This window comes from Montipora capricornis, chromosome 11 (genome assembly GCF_036669925.1).
Source record: "Montipora capricornis isolate CH-2021 chromosome 11, ASM3666992v2, whole genome shotgun sequence".
NCBI lineage: Eukaryota > Metazoa > Cnidaria > Anthozoa > Scleractinia > Acroporidae > Montipora > Montipora capricornis.
Genome location: NC_090893.1, coordinates 14,854,077 through 14,868,779, shown reverse-complemented (window position 1 = coordinate 14,868,779; position 14,703 = coordinate 14,854,077). Strand labels below are relative to the sequence as shown.

The following is a 14,703-nucleotide window of genomic DNA, read 5'->3' as shown; positions in this document are numbered from 1 at the left end:
CCAGTCTCACCAATGTATAATTTATTGCATAACGTACAGGTTATGCAATAAATGACATTTGTGGAGGTACATGTGAAACGATCGGTGATCTTAACAGATTGCTTAGGTCCCGATATCTTGCTAGTGTTAACAATGAAAAGACAAGTTTTGCATCGTGAGCGCGCGCATTTGAAAGTGCCGGGTTGCTCGTTGGTTTTGAGCGCGCTTCTAAGTAAAAAGTTGCCTACGTTTTTGTCGCGTTTGAATGAAATAAGTGGAGGTTGCGAAAAGATTCTACCAGTCTCGGGATCATTTTGGAGTAATTTAAAATTGCCTCCTGTTGTTGAGTCTGCTACCTTGTTTGGGAGACCAGTCTCTCTCACTTCCGATTTTTCATGAAAGTTCTGCCTGAAGTCTCTCCGGGGACTGTATTTGTTTTAGCAATGGCAATAACATCAGCACCTTTGGAGTTAACGACGTTTAATAAATGTGCATGAAATGTGTGAAATATTTAAAAGAAAAGCAGGTTTCATAAAGATGTGAAGTGCAAAATAGTTTAAGAAAAAGTACGTGTAAAAAGATGATTTTTGGTCACCTTTTTTTTGTTTGTGTTTTACAAATAGCTCCGAGCTCTGATCCAGTTATCAAGCAAGGGCGGGATGGAACAAAAGCAGTGAATGCTCACACGATTAGAGTTGTTTGGGAGGAAATACCACAACAGGACCAAAATGGCATTATTATTGGCTACACAGTGTTTTACAATGAGAAAGGTCAATCTGAATATTTCAGTAAGAATGCAACTGCAAGTCAAACGAATGCTTCAATTGGCGGACTGAAACCTTTCACCAACTACTGCATTAAAATAGCAGGCTATACCAAGGTTGGAAGGTCACCATTGATGGAACCACGTTATGAAGTAGAAACACTGCAAAAAGGTATGTAAACATGTACGTTCAGAATTTGTCATAATGGGATGAGCGGCTTCATATTTTCCTTTCGTTAGTGTAGGGATAAAAAGGAACTGACCTGGCAAGTTGTAGAGCAGCTTTGACGAACAGGATGTTGATCCTGTCCCCTAAGATGTTGTAACTTTATTAATCACTATTGTTCTGCCTGGATAAGTGAATCTTTTGTAATGTAATGTCAAGTTTGCAGTCAGTTCACTGTGTTCAATCATTCCTTTTAAGCCACCGGTATTTCCACCTGTTGCTCATTTTGTGGTGTTTGCTTTGCAAAGTTTTTTTTTTTTCTCGGAGCCTTTGGGTTTGCGAGAGGCGCAAAGTATATTTGTATACTTTAAACAATCAGCTCAAAATTCGCTTCAATTAAAGGTTTACCTTCTACTGTATTTTAGTAAATCGGAAACTACATGTAAAGAAACAAGTCTTAGATTTCGTTTAAGCTAGGCCTGAAACAATTTTCCGGAGTTTGCACACCAAGTGCAAAGCACATTTTACTCACGGTGAAAGGATATTTTTGACAATACGATAGCACCAATTTTTAAGCCCTAGTAGACCGTGTAGTCTGTTGATACTAGCTTTGTGTAAACGTCGTAACGTGTGCACAGAACAATTTGTTCAGATCCCGCGTAATCATTGTAAAATAATGTTGCACTTGGGTGGTTCCTTCTGAGTATTCAACTCAATCGGTCATTCCAAAGAAGTGTGCAATAGCCTAACACTAGTTTTCGTTATTCACTCGTGGCAGTGGATTGGGGACAGAAAAAGACTAATGTTGTTCAAAGTTTTGACATTGTAGTATGCAACTCCTGAGGTGAAAGATCTCTGATATTTCCATTGTTCCACGTTCTATGTGATAATAAACCAGTATCTTGTATTTAATTTTTTTGTGCAGGTCACTTAACGTAAATGCAAAATTTCCTTCCTCTTCCTCCAATTTTGACGTTTTCAGTCATCTTACTAAGCTAAGTTTTTATGGCCTAATTATCCCTTGGACCTCCCGCAAAGAGTTAGCCCTTCTATTTTTTTCGCTACTGAATGCTTGAGCTTCCCTTTGTGTGTGACCAATTGACTTCAGGCCTTTTATTTTATTGCCTCCTGTTGTTGAGTCTGCTACCTTGTTTGGGAGACCAGTCTCTCTCACTTCCGATTTTTCATGAAAGTTCTGCCTAAAGTCTCTCCAGGGACTGTATTTGTTTTAGCAATGGCAATAACAATAGCACCTTTGGAGTTAACGACGTTTAATAAATGAGCATGAAATGTGTGAAATATTTAAAAGAAAAGCAGGTTTCATAAAGATGTGAAGTGCAAAATAGTTTAAGAAAAAGTACGTGTAAGAAGATAATTTTTGGACACCTTTTCTTTGTTTGTGTTTTTGAAATAGCTCCGAGCTCTCATCCAGTTATCAAGCAAGGGCAAAATGAAACAAAAGCAGTGAATGCTCACACGATTAGAGTTGTTTGGGAGGAAATACCACAACAGGACCAAAATGGCATTATTATTGGCTACACAGTGTTTTACAATGAGAAAGGTCAATCTGAATATTTCAGTAAGAATGCAACTGCAAGTCAAACGAATGCTTCAATTGGCGGACTGAAACCTTTCACCAACTACTGCATTAAAATAGCAGGCTATACCAAGGTTGGAAGGTCACCATTGATGGAACCATATTATGTAGTAGAAACACTGCAAAAAAGTATATTTGTATACTTTAAACAATCAGCTCAAAATTCGGTTCAATTAAAGGTTCACCTTCTACTGTATTTTAGTAAATCGGAAACTACATGTAAAGAAACAAGTCTTAGATTTCGTTTAAGCTAGGCCTGAAACAATTTTCCGGAGTTTGCACTCCAAGTGCAAGGCACATTTTACTCACGGTGAAAGGATATTTTTGACAATAGGATAGCACCAATTTTTAAGCCCTGGTAGACCGTGTTGACTGCTCAAATGTAGTAACGTGTAGACAGTTCAGTTTGTTCAGATCAGTAATCATTGTAAAATAATGTTGCACATGGTTGGTTCCTTCTGAGTATTCAACTCAATCGGTCATTCCAAAGAAGTGTGCATCAGCCTAATACAAGTTTTCGCTATTCACTCGTGGCAGTGGATTGGGAATGGGAAAAGAGAAATACTGTTTAAAGTTCTGACATTGCAGTATGCAACTCTTGAGGTGAAAGATCTCTGATATTTCCATTGTTCTACATTCTATGTGATAATAAACCAGTAACTTGTATTTAATACTTTTGTGCAGGTCACTTAACGTAAATGCAAAATTTCCTTCCTCTTCCTCCAATTTTGACCTTTTCAGTGATGTTTCCAAGGTTCTTAAGCGGTATGGCCTAATCATCTCTTGGACCTCCCCCACCAACGAATTAGCCCTTCTATTTGTTATTGCCTATTGCATGCTTGAGCTTCCCTTGTGTGTGACCAATTAACTTCAGGCCTTTTATTTTATTCCTCCTTTTGTTGAGTCTGCTCCCTTGTTTGGGAGACCAGTCCCTCTTACTTCCGATTCTTCACAAGAGTTCTGCAGGAAGTCTCTACAGGGACTGTAATTGTTTTAGCAATGGCAATAACAATAACACCTTTGGAGTTAACGTCGTTTGAAAAATTTGAATGAAATTTGTGAAATAGCTAAAAGCAAGGCAGGTTTCATAAAGATGTGAAGTGCAAAAAAGGATAATTGATGAACTGCAAAAAAGTTTAAGAAAAAGTATGTGTAAAAAGATGATTTTTGGTCACCTTTCTTTGTTTGTGTTTTATAAATAGCTCCGAGCTCTGATCCAGTTATCAAGCAAGGCCGAGATGGAACAAAAGCAGTGGATGCTCACACGATTAGAGTTGTTTGGGAAGAAATACCACAACAGGACCAAAATGGCATTATTATTGGCTACACAGTGTTTTACAATGAGAAAGGTCAATCTGAATATTTCAGTAAGAATGCAACTGCAAGTCAAACGAATGCTTCAATTGGCGGACTGAAACCTTTCACCAACTACTGCATTAAAATAGCAGGCTATACCAAGGTTGGAATGTCACCATTGATGGAACCATGTTATGAAGTGGAAACACTGCAAAAAGGTATGCAAACATGTACGTTCAGAATTCGTCATAATGGAATGAGCGGCTTCATATTTTCCTTTCGTAAGTGTAGCGATCAAAGGGAACAGACCTGGAAAGTTGTAGAGCAGCTTTAAAGTACAGGATGTTCATCCTGTCCCCTAAGATGTTGTAACTTTGTTAATCACTATTGTTCTGCTTGGATTAGTGAATCTTTGCACTCAGTTTACTGTGTTCAGTCGTTCCTTTTAAGCGACCGGTATTTCTACCTGTTGCTCATTTTGTGGTGTTTGCTTTGCAAATTTTTTTTTCCTCAAAACCTTTGGGTTTGCGAGCGGCGCAAAGTATATTTGGATACTTTAAACAATCAGCTCAAAATTCGCTTCAATTAAAGGTTTACGTTTTACTGTAGTTTAGTAAATCGGAAACTACATGTAAAGAAACAAGTCTTAGATTTCGTTTAAGCTAGGCCTGTAACAATTTTTCAGGGCTTGCACACAAAGTGCAAAGCACATTTTACTCTCGGTGAAAGGATATTTTTGACAATACGATAGCACCAATTTTTAAGCCCTGGTAGACCTTGTAGACTGTTGATACTGGTTTTATGTAAATGTCGTAATGTGTAGACAGAACAATTTGTTCAGATCCGTAATCATTGTAAAATAATGTTGCACTTGGGTGGTTCCTTCTGAGTATATAACTCAATCGGTCATTCCAAAGAAGTATGCATTAGCCTATACTAGTTTTCGCTATTCACTCGTGGCAGTGGATCGGGAACCTGAAAAAGACAAATACTGTTCAAAGTTCTGACATTGCAGTAAGCAACTCCTTAGGTGAAATTTCTCAGATATTTGCATTTTTTCACATTCTATGTGATAATAAACCAGTGACTTGTATTTAATATTTTTGTGCAGCTCACTTAACGTAAATGCAAATTTTCGTTCCTCTTCTTTCAAACTTGATCCTTTCAGTGATCTTACCAAGCTAGTGAAGCGTTATGGCCTAATCATCTCTTGGACCTTCCCCAACGAATTAGATGTTCAATTTTTCTTGGCTACTGTTTGCTTGAGCTTCCCTTGTGTGTAACCAATTAACTTTAGGCCATTTATTTTATTATACAAAAATTTGGTTTTATCAACGGAGTTGATAATGTAAATTGGCCACCGTACAGAGATTCTAAAAGCTGACGTTTCGAGCGTTAGCCCTTCGTCAGAGCGAATCGATGGATTATGGGTTACGTGTTGTTTTTATAGTAGAGTAGGAGCTACGCTATTGGTGGTAACATGGCAACGTGAGAAATAGGAATATATTAGTTAAATGAAAAGCGTTCGTTAATACCGTGAGGATTAAGGGTGCCGATTTGAAAGATGAATTTTTGTTCCAGATTCTTGCGGCTTTCCGTCGTACCTAGAAGTAGGGAAAGGCCGCAGATAGCCATGTGTTTTTTGGAGTGGTTAGGCAAATTAAAATGGCGAGCGACTGGCTTAGATGCATCCCTGTCATTCTTCTCAACGTCGCGAAGTTGTTCGCGGAATCGGTCACCTAGTCGTCTACTTGTCTCACCGATGTATAATTTATTGCATAACGTACAGGTTATGCAATAAATGACATTTGCGGAGGTACATGTGAAACGATGGGTGATCTTAACAGATCGCTTAGGTCCCCATATCTTGCTAGTGTTGACAATGAAAGGACAAGTTTTGCATCGTGAGCGGGCGCATTTGAAAGTGCCGGGTTGCTCGTTAGTTTTGAGTTCGCTTCTAACTAGAAAGTTGCCTACGTTTTTGTCGCGTTTGAATGAAATAAGTGGAGGTTGCGAAAAGATTCTACCAGTCTCGGGATCATTTTGGAGTAATTTAAAATTACTAAGAATGATGCTTTTGACTGCGTGATTATGAGGATGGAAAGTGAGGGTGAATGGAATTCTGTCATTCTTATCTTTTTGTGACGTTTGTAGTGATGACTGTCGATCAAACTGTTGGGCGCGATGATGGCCCGCTTTGACCACAGAGACAGGATAGCCACGTTTTTCGAAGAACTGGCACATCTCCTCTGATTTGCTGGTAAAAATCGGAGTCATCACTACATAGACGTCGAAGTCTAAGAAATTGAGAATAAGGAATGGAATTCTTGACATGTGATGGATGTGACGATGAATACAACAAATAACTGTGTCAATCAGTAGGTTTGTAGTGCACACTAGTACATAGCAAGTTGCCTCTAACAGAAACTTTGATATCTAGGAAAGCCAATGAAGTTGGCGACTAGGTGACCGATTCCAGGAACACCTTCGCGACGTTGAGAAGAATGACAGGGATGCATTTAAGCCAGTCGCTCGCCATTTTAATCTGTCTAACCACTCCAAAAAACACATGGCTATCTGCGGCCTTTCCCTACTTCTAGGTACGACGGAAAGCCGCAAGAATCTGGAACAAAAATTCATTTTTCAAATCGGCACCCTTAATCCTCACGGTATTAACGAACGCTTTTCATTTAACTAATATATTCCTATTTTTCACGTTGCCATGTTACCACCAATAGCGTAGCTCCTACTCTACTATAAAAACTACACGTAACCCATAATCCCTCGATTCGCTCTGACGAAGGGCTAACGCTCGAAATGTCAGCTTTTAGAATCTCTGTACGGTGGCCAATTTACAATATCAACTCCGTTGATAAAACCAAATTTTTGTATACTACTTCCCCACCGACGCAGCATCACAGTTTCTTTAGAAACTACCCCTTCATTCTCTTATTTTATTGCCTCCTGTTGTTGAGTCTGCTACCTTGTTTGGGAGACCAGTCCCTCTTACTTCCAATTTTTCATAAGAGTTCTGCAGGAAGTCTCTCCAGCGACTGTAAATGTTTTAGCAATGGCAATAACAATAACACCATTTGAGTTAACGACCTTTAATAAATGTTCATAAAATTTGCGAAATAATTAAAAGAAAAGCAGGTTTTATGAAGATGTGAAGTGCAAAATAGGATAATTGATGAACTGCAAAATAGTTTAAGAAAAAGTACGTGTAAAAAGATGATTTTTGGTCACCTTTTTTTTGTTTGTGTTATATAAATAGCTCCGAGCTCTGATCCAGTTATCAAGCAAGGGCAAGATGGAACAAAAGCAGTGGATGCTCACACCATTAGAGTTATTTGGGAGGAAATACCACAAAAGGATCAAAATGGTATTATTGTTGGCTACACAGTGTTTTACAATCAGAAAGGTCAATCTGAGTATATAAGTAAGAATGCAACTGCAAGTCAAACGAATGCTTTAATTGGCGGACTGAAACCTTTCACCAACTACTGCATTAAAATAGCAGGCTATACCAAGGTTGGAAGGTCACCATTGATGGAACCATGTTATGAAGTGGAAACACTGCAAAAAGGTATGTAAACATGTACGTTCAGAATTCGTCATAATGGAATGAGCGGCTTCATATTTTCCTTTCTTAAGTTTAGGGATGAAAGGGAACTGACCTGGCAAGTTGTAGAGCAGCTTTGACGTACCGGATGTTGATCCTGTCCCCTAAGATGTTGTAACTTTGTTAATCATTATTGTTCTGCCTGAATGAGTGAATCTTTGGTAATGTAATGTCTAGTTTGCAGTCAGTTCACTGTGTTCAGTCAATCCTTTTAAGCGACCGGTATTTCCACCTGTTGCTCATTTTCTGGTGTTTGCTTTGCAAATTTTTTTTTTTCTCGAAACCTTTGGGTTTGCGAGAGGCGCAAAGTATATTTGTATACTTTAAACAATCAGCTCAAAATTCGTTTCAATTAAAGGTTTATCTTCTACTGTATTTTAGTAAATCGGAAACTACATGTAAAGAAACAAGTCTTAGATTTCGTTTAAGCTAGGCCTGAAACAATTTTCCGGAGTTTTCACACCAAGTGCAAAGCACATTTTACTCACGGTGAAAGGATATTTTTGACAATACAATAGCACCAATTTTTAAGCCCTTTTAGAACGTGTTGACTGGAAAAATGTCGTAACGTGTAGACAGTTCAGTTTGTTCAGATCCGTACTCATTGCAAAATAATGTTGCACTTTGGTGGTTCCTTCTGAGTATTCAACTCAATCGGTCATTCCAAAGAAGTGTGCAATAGCCTAACACTAGTTTTCGCTATTAACTCGTGGCAGTGGCAGTATGCAACTCCTCAGGTAAAAGATCTCAGATATTTGCATTGTTTCACATTCTATGTGATAACAAACCAGTAACTTGTATTTAATACGTTTGTGCAGGTCACTTAACGTAATGCAAAATTTCGTTCCTCTTCCTCCAATTTTGACCTTTTCAGTGGTCTTTCTAAGGTTCTGAAACGGTATGGCCTAATCATCTCTTGGACCTCCCACAACGAATTAGCCCTTCTATTTTTATTGGCTACTGTACTCTTGAGCTTTCCTTGTGTGTGACCAGTTAACTTCAGGCCTTCATTTTATTCCTCCTTTTGGTGAGTATGCCCCTTGTTTGGGAGACCAGTCCCTCTTACTTCCAATTTTTTACAAGACTTTTGCAAGAAGTCTCTCCAGGGACTGTGATTGATTTAGCAATGGCAATAACAATAACACCTTTGGAGTTAACGTCGTTTAATAAATCTGCACGAAATTTGTGAAATATTAAAGGAAAAGCAGGTTTCATAAAGATGTAAAGTGCGAGATAGTTTAAGAAAAAGTACGTGTAAAAAGATGATTTTTGTCATCTTTTTTGTTTGTGTTTTATAAATAGCTCCGAGCTCTGATCCAGTTATTAAGCAAGGCCGAGATGGAACAAAAGCAGTAGATGCTCACACGATTAGTGTTGTTTGGGAGGAAATACCACAACAGGACCAAAATGGCATTATTATTGGCTACACAGTGTTTTACAATGAGAAAGGTCAATCTGAATATTTCAGTAAGAATGCAACTGCAAGTCAAACGAATGCTTCAATTGGCGGACTGAAACCTTTCACCAACTACTGCATTAAAATAGCAGGCTATACCAAGGTTGGAAGGTCACCATTGATGGAACCATGTTATGAAGTGGAAACACTGCAAAAAGGTATGTAAACATGTACGTTCAGAATTCGTCATAATGGAATGAGCGGCTTCATATTTTCCTTTCGTAAGTGTAGCGATGAAAGGGAACAGACCTGCAAAGTTGTAGAGCAGCTTTAAAGTACAGGATGTTCATTCTGTCCCCTCAGATGTTGTAACTTTGTTAATCACTATTGTTCTGCTTGGATTAGTGAATCTTTGCACTCAGTTCACTGTGTTCAGTCATTCCTTTTAAGCGACCGGTATTTCTACCTGTTGCTCATTTTGTGGTGTTTGCTTTGCAAATTTTTTTTCCTCAAAACCTTTGGGTTTGCGAGCGGCGCAAAGTATATTTGGATACTTTAAACAATCAGCTCAAAATTCGCTTCAATTAAAGGTTTACGTTTTACTGTATTTTAGTAAATCGGAAACTACATGTAAAGAAACAAGTCTTAGATTTCGTTTAAGCTAGGCCTGTAACAATTTTCCAGGGCTTGCACACAAAGTGCAAAGCACATTTTACTCTCGGTGAAAGGATATTTTTGACAATACGATAGCACCAATTTTTAAGCCCTGGTAGAAATTGTAGACTGTTGATACTGGTTTTATGTAAATGTCGTAATGTGTAGACAGAACAATTTGTTCAGATCCGTAATCATTGTAAAGTAATGTTGCAATTGGGTGGTTCCTTCTGAGTATATAACTCAATCGGTCATTCCAAAGAAGTATGCATTAGCCTATACTAGTTTTCGCTATTAACTCGTGGCAGTGGCAGTATGCAACTCCTCAGGTGAAAGATCTCAGATATTTGCATTGTTTCACATTCTATGTGATAAAAAACCAGTGACTTGTATTTAATATTTTTGTGCATCTCACTTAACGTAAATGCAAACTTTCGTTCCTCTTCTTCCAAACTTGATCTTTTCAGTGATCTTACCAAGCTAGTGAAGCGTTATGGCCTAATCATCTCTTGGACCTTCCTCAACGAATTAGTCGTTCTATTTTTCTTGGCTACTGTTTGCTTCAGCTTCCCTTTTGTGTAACCAATTAACTTTAGGCCTTTTATTTTATTGCCTCCTGTTGTTGAGTCTGCTACCTCGTTTGGGAGACCAGTTCCTTTTTTTTTCCAATTTTTCATAAGAGTTCTGCAGGAAGTCTCTCCACGGACTGTAATTGTTTTAGCAATTGCAATAACAATAACACCCTTTGAGTTAACGACGTTTAATAAATGTGCATAAAATTTGTGAAATATTTAAAAGAAAGGCAGGTTTCATAAAGATGTGAAGTGCAAAATAGGATAATTGATGAACTGCAAAAAAGTTTAAGAAAAAGTACGTGTAAAAAGATGATTTTTGGTCACCTTTTTTTTGTTTGTGTTTTATAAATAGCTCCGAGCTCTGATCCAGTTATCAAGCAAGGCCGAGATGGAACAAAAGCAGTGGATGCTCACACGATTAGAGTTGTTTGGGAGGAAATACCACAACAGGACCAAAATGGCATTATTACAGGCTACACAGTGTTTTACAATGAGAAAGGTCAATCTGAATATTTCAGTAAGAATGCAACTGCAAGTCAAACGAATTCTTCAATTGGCGGACTGAAACCTTTCACCAACTACTGCATTAAAATAGCAGGCTATACAAAGGTTGGAAGGTCACCATTGATGGAACCATGTTATGGAGTGGAAACACTGCAAAAAGGTATGTAAACATGTACGTTCAGAATTCGTCATAATGGAATGAGCGGCTTCATATTTTCCTTTCGTAAGTGTAGCGATGAAAGGGAACAGACCTGGAGAGTTGTAGAGCAGCTTTGACGTACAGGATGTTCATCCTGTCCCCTAAGATGTTTTAACTTTGTTAATCACTATTGTTCTGCCTGGAGGAGTGAATCTTTGGTAATGTAATGTCTAGTTTGCAGTCAGTTCACTGTGTTCAGTCAATCCTTTTAAGCGACCGGTATTTCCACCTGTTGCTCATTTTGTGGTGTTTGCTTTGCAAAGTTTTTTTTTTTTTTTTTTTCGAAACCTTTGGGTTTTCGAGAGGCGCAAAATATATTTGGATACTTTAAACAATCAGCTCAAAATTCGCCCCAATTAAATATTTACGTTTTACTATATTTTAGTAAATCGGAAACTACATGTAAAGAAACAAGTCTTAGATTTCGTTTAAGCTAGGCCTGAAACAATTTTCCGGAGCCTGCACACAAAGTGCAAAGCACATTTTACTCTCGGTGAAAGGATATTTTTGACAATACGATAGCACCATTTTTTAAGCCCTGGGAGACCTTGCAGACTGTTGATACTGGTTTTATGTAAATGTTGTAATGTGTAGACAGAACAATTTGTTCAGATCCGTAATCATTGTAAAATAATGTTGCACTTGGGTGGTTCCTTCTGAGTATTCAACTCAATCGGTCATTCCAAAAAAGTATGCATTAGCCTATACTAGTTTTCGCTATTCACTCCTGGCAGTGGATTGGGAAGGGAAAAGGACAAATACTGTTCAAAATTCTGACATTGCAGTATGCAACTCCTGAGGTGAAAGATCTCAGATATTTGCATTTTTGCACATTCTATGTGATAAAAAACCAGTGACTTGTATTTAATTTTTTTTTTGCAGCTCACTTAACGTAATTGCAAAATTTCGTCCCTCTTTTTCCAATTTTGACCCTTTCAGTGATCTTACCAAGCTACTCAGCGGTATGGCCTAATCATCTCTTGGACCTCCCCCAACGAATTAGTCCTTCTATTTTTCTTGGCTACTGTATGCTTGAGCTTCCCTTGTGTGTGACCAATTAACTTTAGGCCTTTTATTTTATTGCCACCTGTTGTTAAGTCTGCTACCTTGTTTGGGAGACCAGTCCCTCTTACTTCCGATTTTTCATAAGAGTTCACCCTGAAGTCTCTCAAGGGACTGTAATTGTTTTAGCAATGGCAATAACAATAACACCCTTCGAGTTAACGACTTTTAATAAATGTGCATAAAATTTGTGAAATATTTAAAAGAAAAGCAGGTTTTATAAAGATGTGAAGTGCAAAATAGGATAATTGATGAAGTGCAAGATAGTTAAGAAAAAGTATGTGTAAAAATATGATTTTTGGTTACCTTTTCTTTTGTTTGTGTTTTATAAATAGCTCCGAGCTCTGATCCAGTTATCAAGCAAGGGCGAGATGGAACAAGAGCAGTGGATGCTCACACCATTAGAGTTATTTGGGAGGAAATACCACAAAAGGATCAAAATGGTATTATTGTTGGCTACAGGGTGTTTTACAATGAGAAAGGTCAATCTGAATATTTCAGTAAGAATGCAACTGCAAGTCAAACCACTGCTTTAATTGGCGGACTGAAACCTTTCACCAACTACTGCATTAAAATAGCAGCCTATACCAAGATTGGAAGGTCACCATTGATGGAACCATGTTATGAAGTGGAAACACTGCAAAAAGGTATGTAAACATGTACGTTCAGAATTCGTCATAATGGGATGAGCGGCTTCATATTTTCCTTTCTTAAGTGTAGGAATGAAAGGGAACTGACCTGGCAAGTTGTAGAGCAGCTTTGACGTACAGGATGTTCATCCTGTCCCCTAAGATGTTGTAACTTTGTTAATCACTATTGTTCTGCCTGGATGAGTGAATCTTTGGTAATGTAATGTCCAGTTTGTAGTCAGTTCACTGTGTTCAGTCATTTCTTTTAAGCGACCGGTATTTCCACCTGTTGCTCATTTTGTGGTGTTTGCTTTGCAAAGTTTTTTTTTTTTTTTTTTCGAAATCTTTGGGTTTGCGAGAGGCGCAAAATATATTTGGATACTTTAAACAATCAGCTCAAAATTCGCTTCAATTAAAGCTTTATCTTCTACTTTATTTTAGTAAATCGGAAACTACATGTAAAGAAACAAGTCTTATATTTCGTTTAAGCTAGGCCTGAAACAATTTTCCGGCGTTTGCACACCAAGTGCAAAGCACATTTTACTCACGGTGAAAAGATATTTTTGACAATACGATAGCACCAACTTTTAAGCCCTGGTAGACCGTGTAGACTGTTGATAGTGGTTTCATGTAAATGTCGTAACGTGTAGACAGAACAATTTGTTCAGATCGGTGGTTCCTTCTGAGTATTCAGCTCAATCGGTCATTCCAAAGAAGTGTGCATTAGCCAACACTATTTTTCGCTATTCACTCGTGGCAGTGGATTGGAAACGGAAAAAGACAAATACTGTTCAAAGTTCTGACATTGCAATATGCAACTCCTGAGGTGAAAGATCTCAGAGATTTGCATTGTTTCACATTCTATGTGATAATAAACCAGTAACTTTTATTTAATATTTTTCTGCAGCTGACTTAACGTAAATGCAAATTTTCGTTCCTCTTCCTCCAATTTTGACCTTTTTAGTGATCTTACCAAGCTACTGAAGCGGTATGGCCTAATCATCTCTTGGACCTCCCCCAACGAATTAGCCCTTCTATTTTTCTTGGCTACTTTATGCTTGAGCTTCCCTTGTGTGTGACCAATTAACTTTAAGCCTTTTATTTTATTGTGTCCTGTTGTTGAGTCTGCTCCCTTGTTTGGGAGACCAGTCCCTCTTACTTCCAATTTTTTATAAGAGTTCTATAGGAAGTCTCTCCAGGGACTGTAATTGTTTTAGCAATGGCAATAACAATAACATTTTTCGAGTTAACGACGTTCAATAAATGTGCATGAAATTTGTGAAATATTTAAAAGAAAGGCAGGTTTCATAAAGATGTGAAGTGCAAAAATAGGATAATTGATGATCTGCAAAATAGTTTAAGAAAAAGTACGTGTAAAAAGATGATTTTTGGTCACCTTTTTTTTTATATGTGTTTTATAACGCACGTTGTCTGGGACAGAGGGCACACCACACACGGAATAGAGAATCGGTTTCTACTCCTCAAAGAGCTGTGACATGTACTGAACTGTGGCAGGACATCACCAGGAAACGTTAAGCTAATAATTTTTTTTGCGCCAGCACAACATACTGCAGTTTGGTGGGAAGGCCTTGATTAAAAGTGCTAGCGAGCAGTTCGTTAACTGACTTGTTGTAGGGCCAGAGGACTTGTATATAGTCATTCGTTTTTTCTCTATTCACTCGTGACAGTGGGGAAAAAAAGACAAATACTTTTCAAACTTCTGACATTGCAGTATGCAACTCCTTAGATGATATATCTCTGATGCTTGTATTCTTTCATATTCTAGTAGTCAGCAGTGCCTTGTTGAAAAACGTATTCTTAGCACTGGCAATAGTTCAGGGTTGTTTTAGGATGTTCATGATATCATCGGAGTCCCTACTGTCATCACAGTAAATTTCATTTGCATCCGATGGTCCGATAGGTGTTTTCAACATCTGCACCAGTTGATTCATACATGTCAGCCCATTCTGTTTCATCTCCGAAGCTATAACTCAGTTCTATTTGATCTTCCTAGGCCTGCGACCACTCTTCTCTTCACTTTTCATTTCTGCTTCCTTCTGTTCCATTGCTCCATTGTTATCACAAACTTGATCTTTCAGTTCTATTGGTTCTATTTCATAAAAGGCCTGCAACTTTATGGGTGGGAAAGGCGCTAATGTAATTTTGAATTTCCAAAGCATCATTTTTCAGAGATTATCTGGCATATCTCGTTCAACTTTACAGAAATAGCTCAAGATTCCCCCATAAGCTCCCTTACCCAA

The 14,703-nt window shown here is 38.0% G+C and overlaps 1 protein-coding gene across 1 annotated transcript in view; it reads left to right on the top strand.

The window, feature by feature from the left end:
- LOC138024944 (uncharacterized) overlaps window positions 1-14,703 on the top strand; it is a 69,326-nt gene that overhangs the window by 36,698 nt on the left and 17,925 nt on the right. Inside the window, exons 14-19 of the mRNA XM_068872142.1 lie at window positions 603-914; window positions 3,708-4,019; window positions 7,076-7,387; window positions 8,726-9,037; window positions 10,401-10,712; window positions 12,149-12,460. Of these exons, the coding sequence (XP_068728243.1) occupies window positions 603-914; window positions 3,708-4,019; window positions 7,076-7,387; window positions 8,726-9,037; window positions 10,401-10,712; window positions 12,149-12,460 (1,872 nt within the window). The remainder of the gene's footprint in view (window positions 1-602; window positions 915-3,707; window positions 4,020-7,075; window positions 7,388-8,725; window positions 9,038-10,400; window positions 10,713-12,148; window positions 12,461-14,703) is intronic.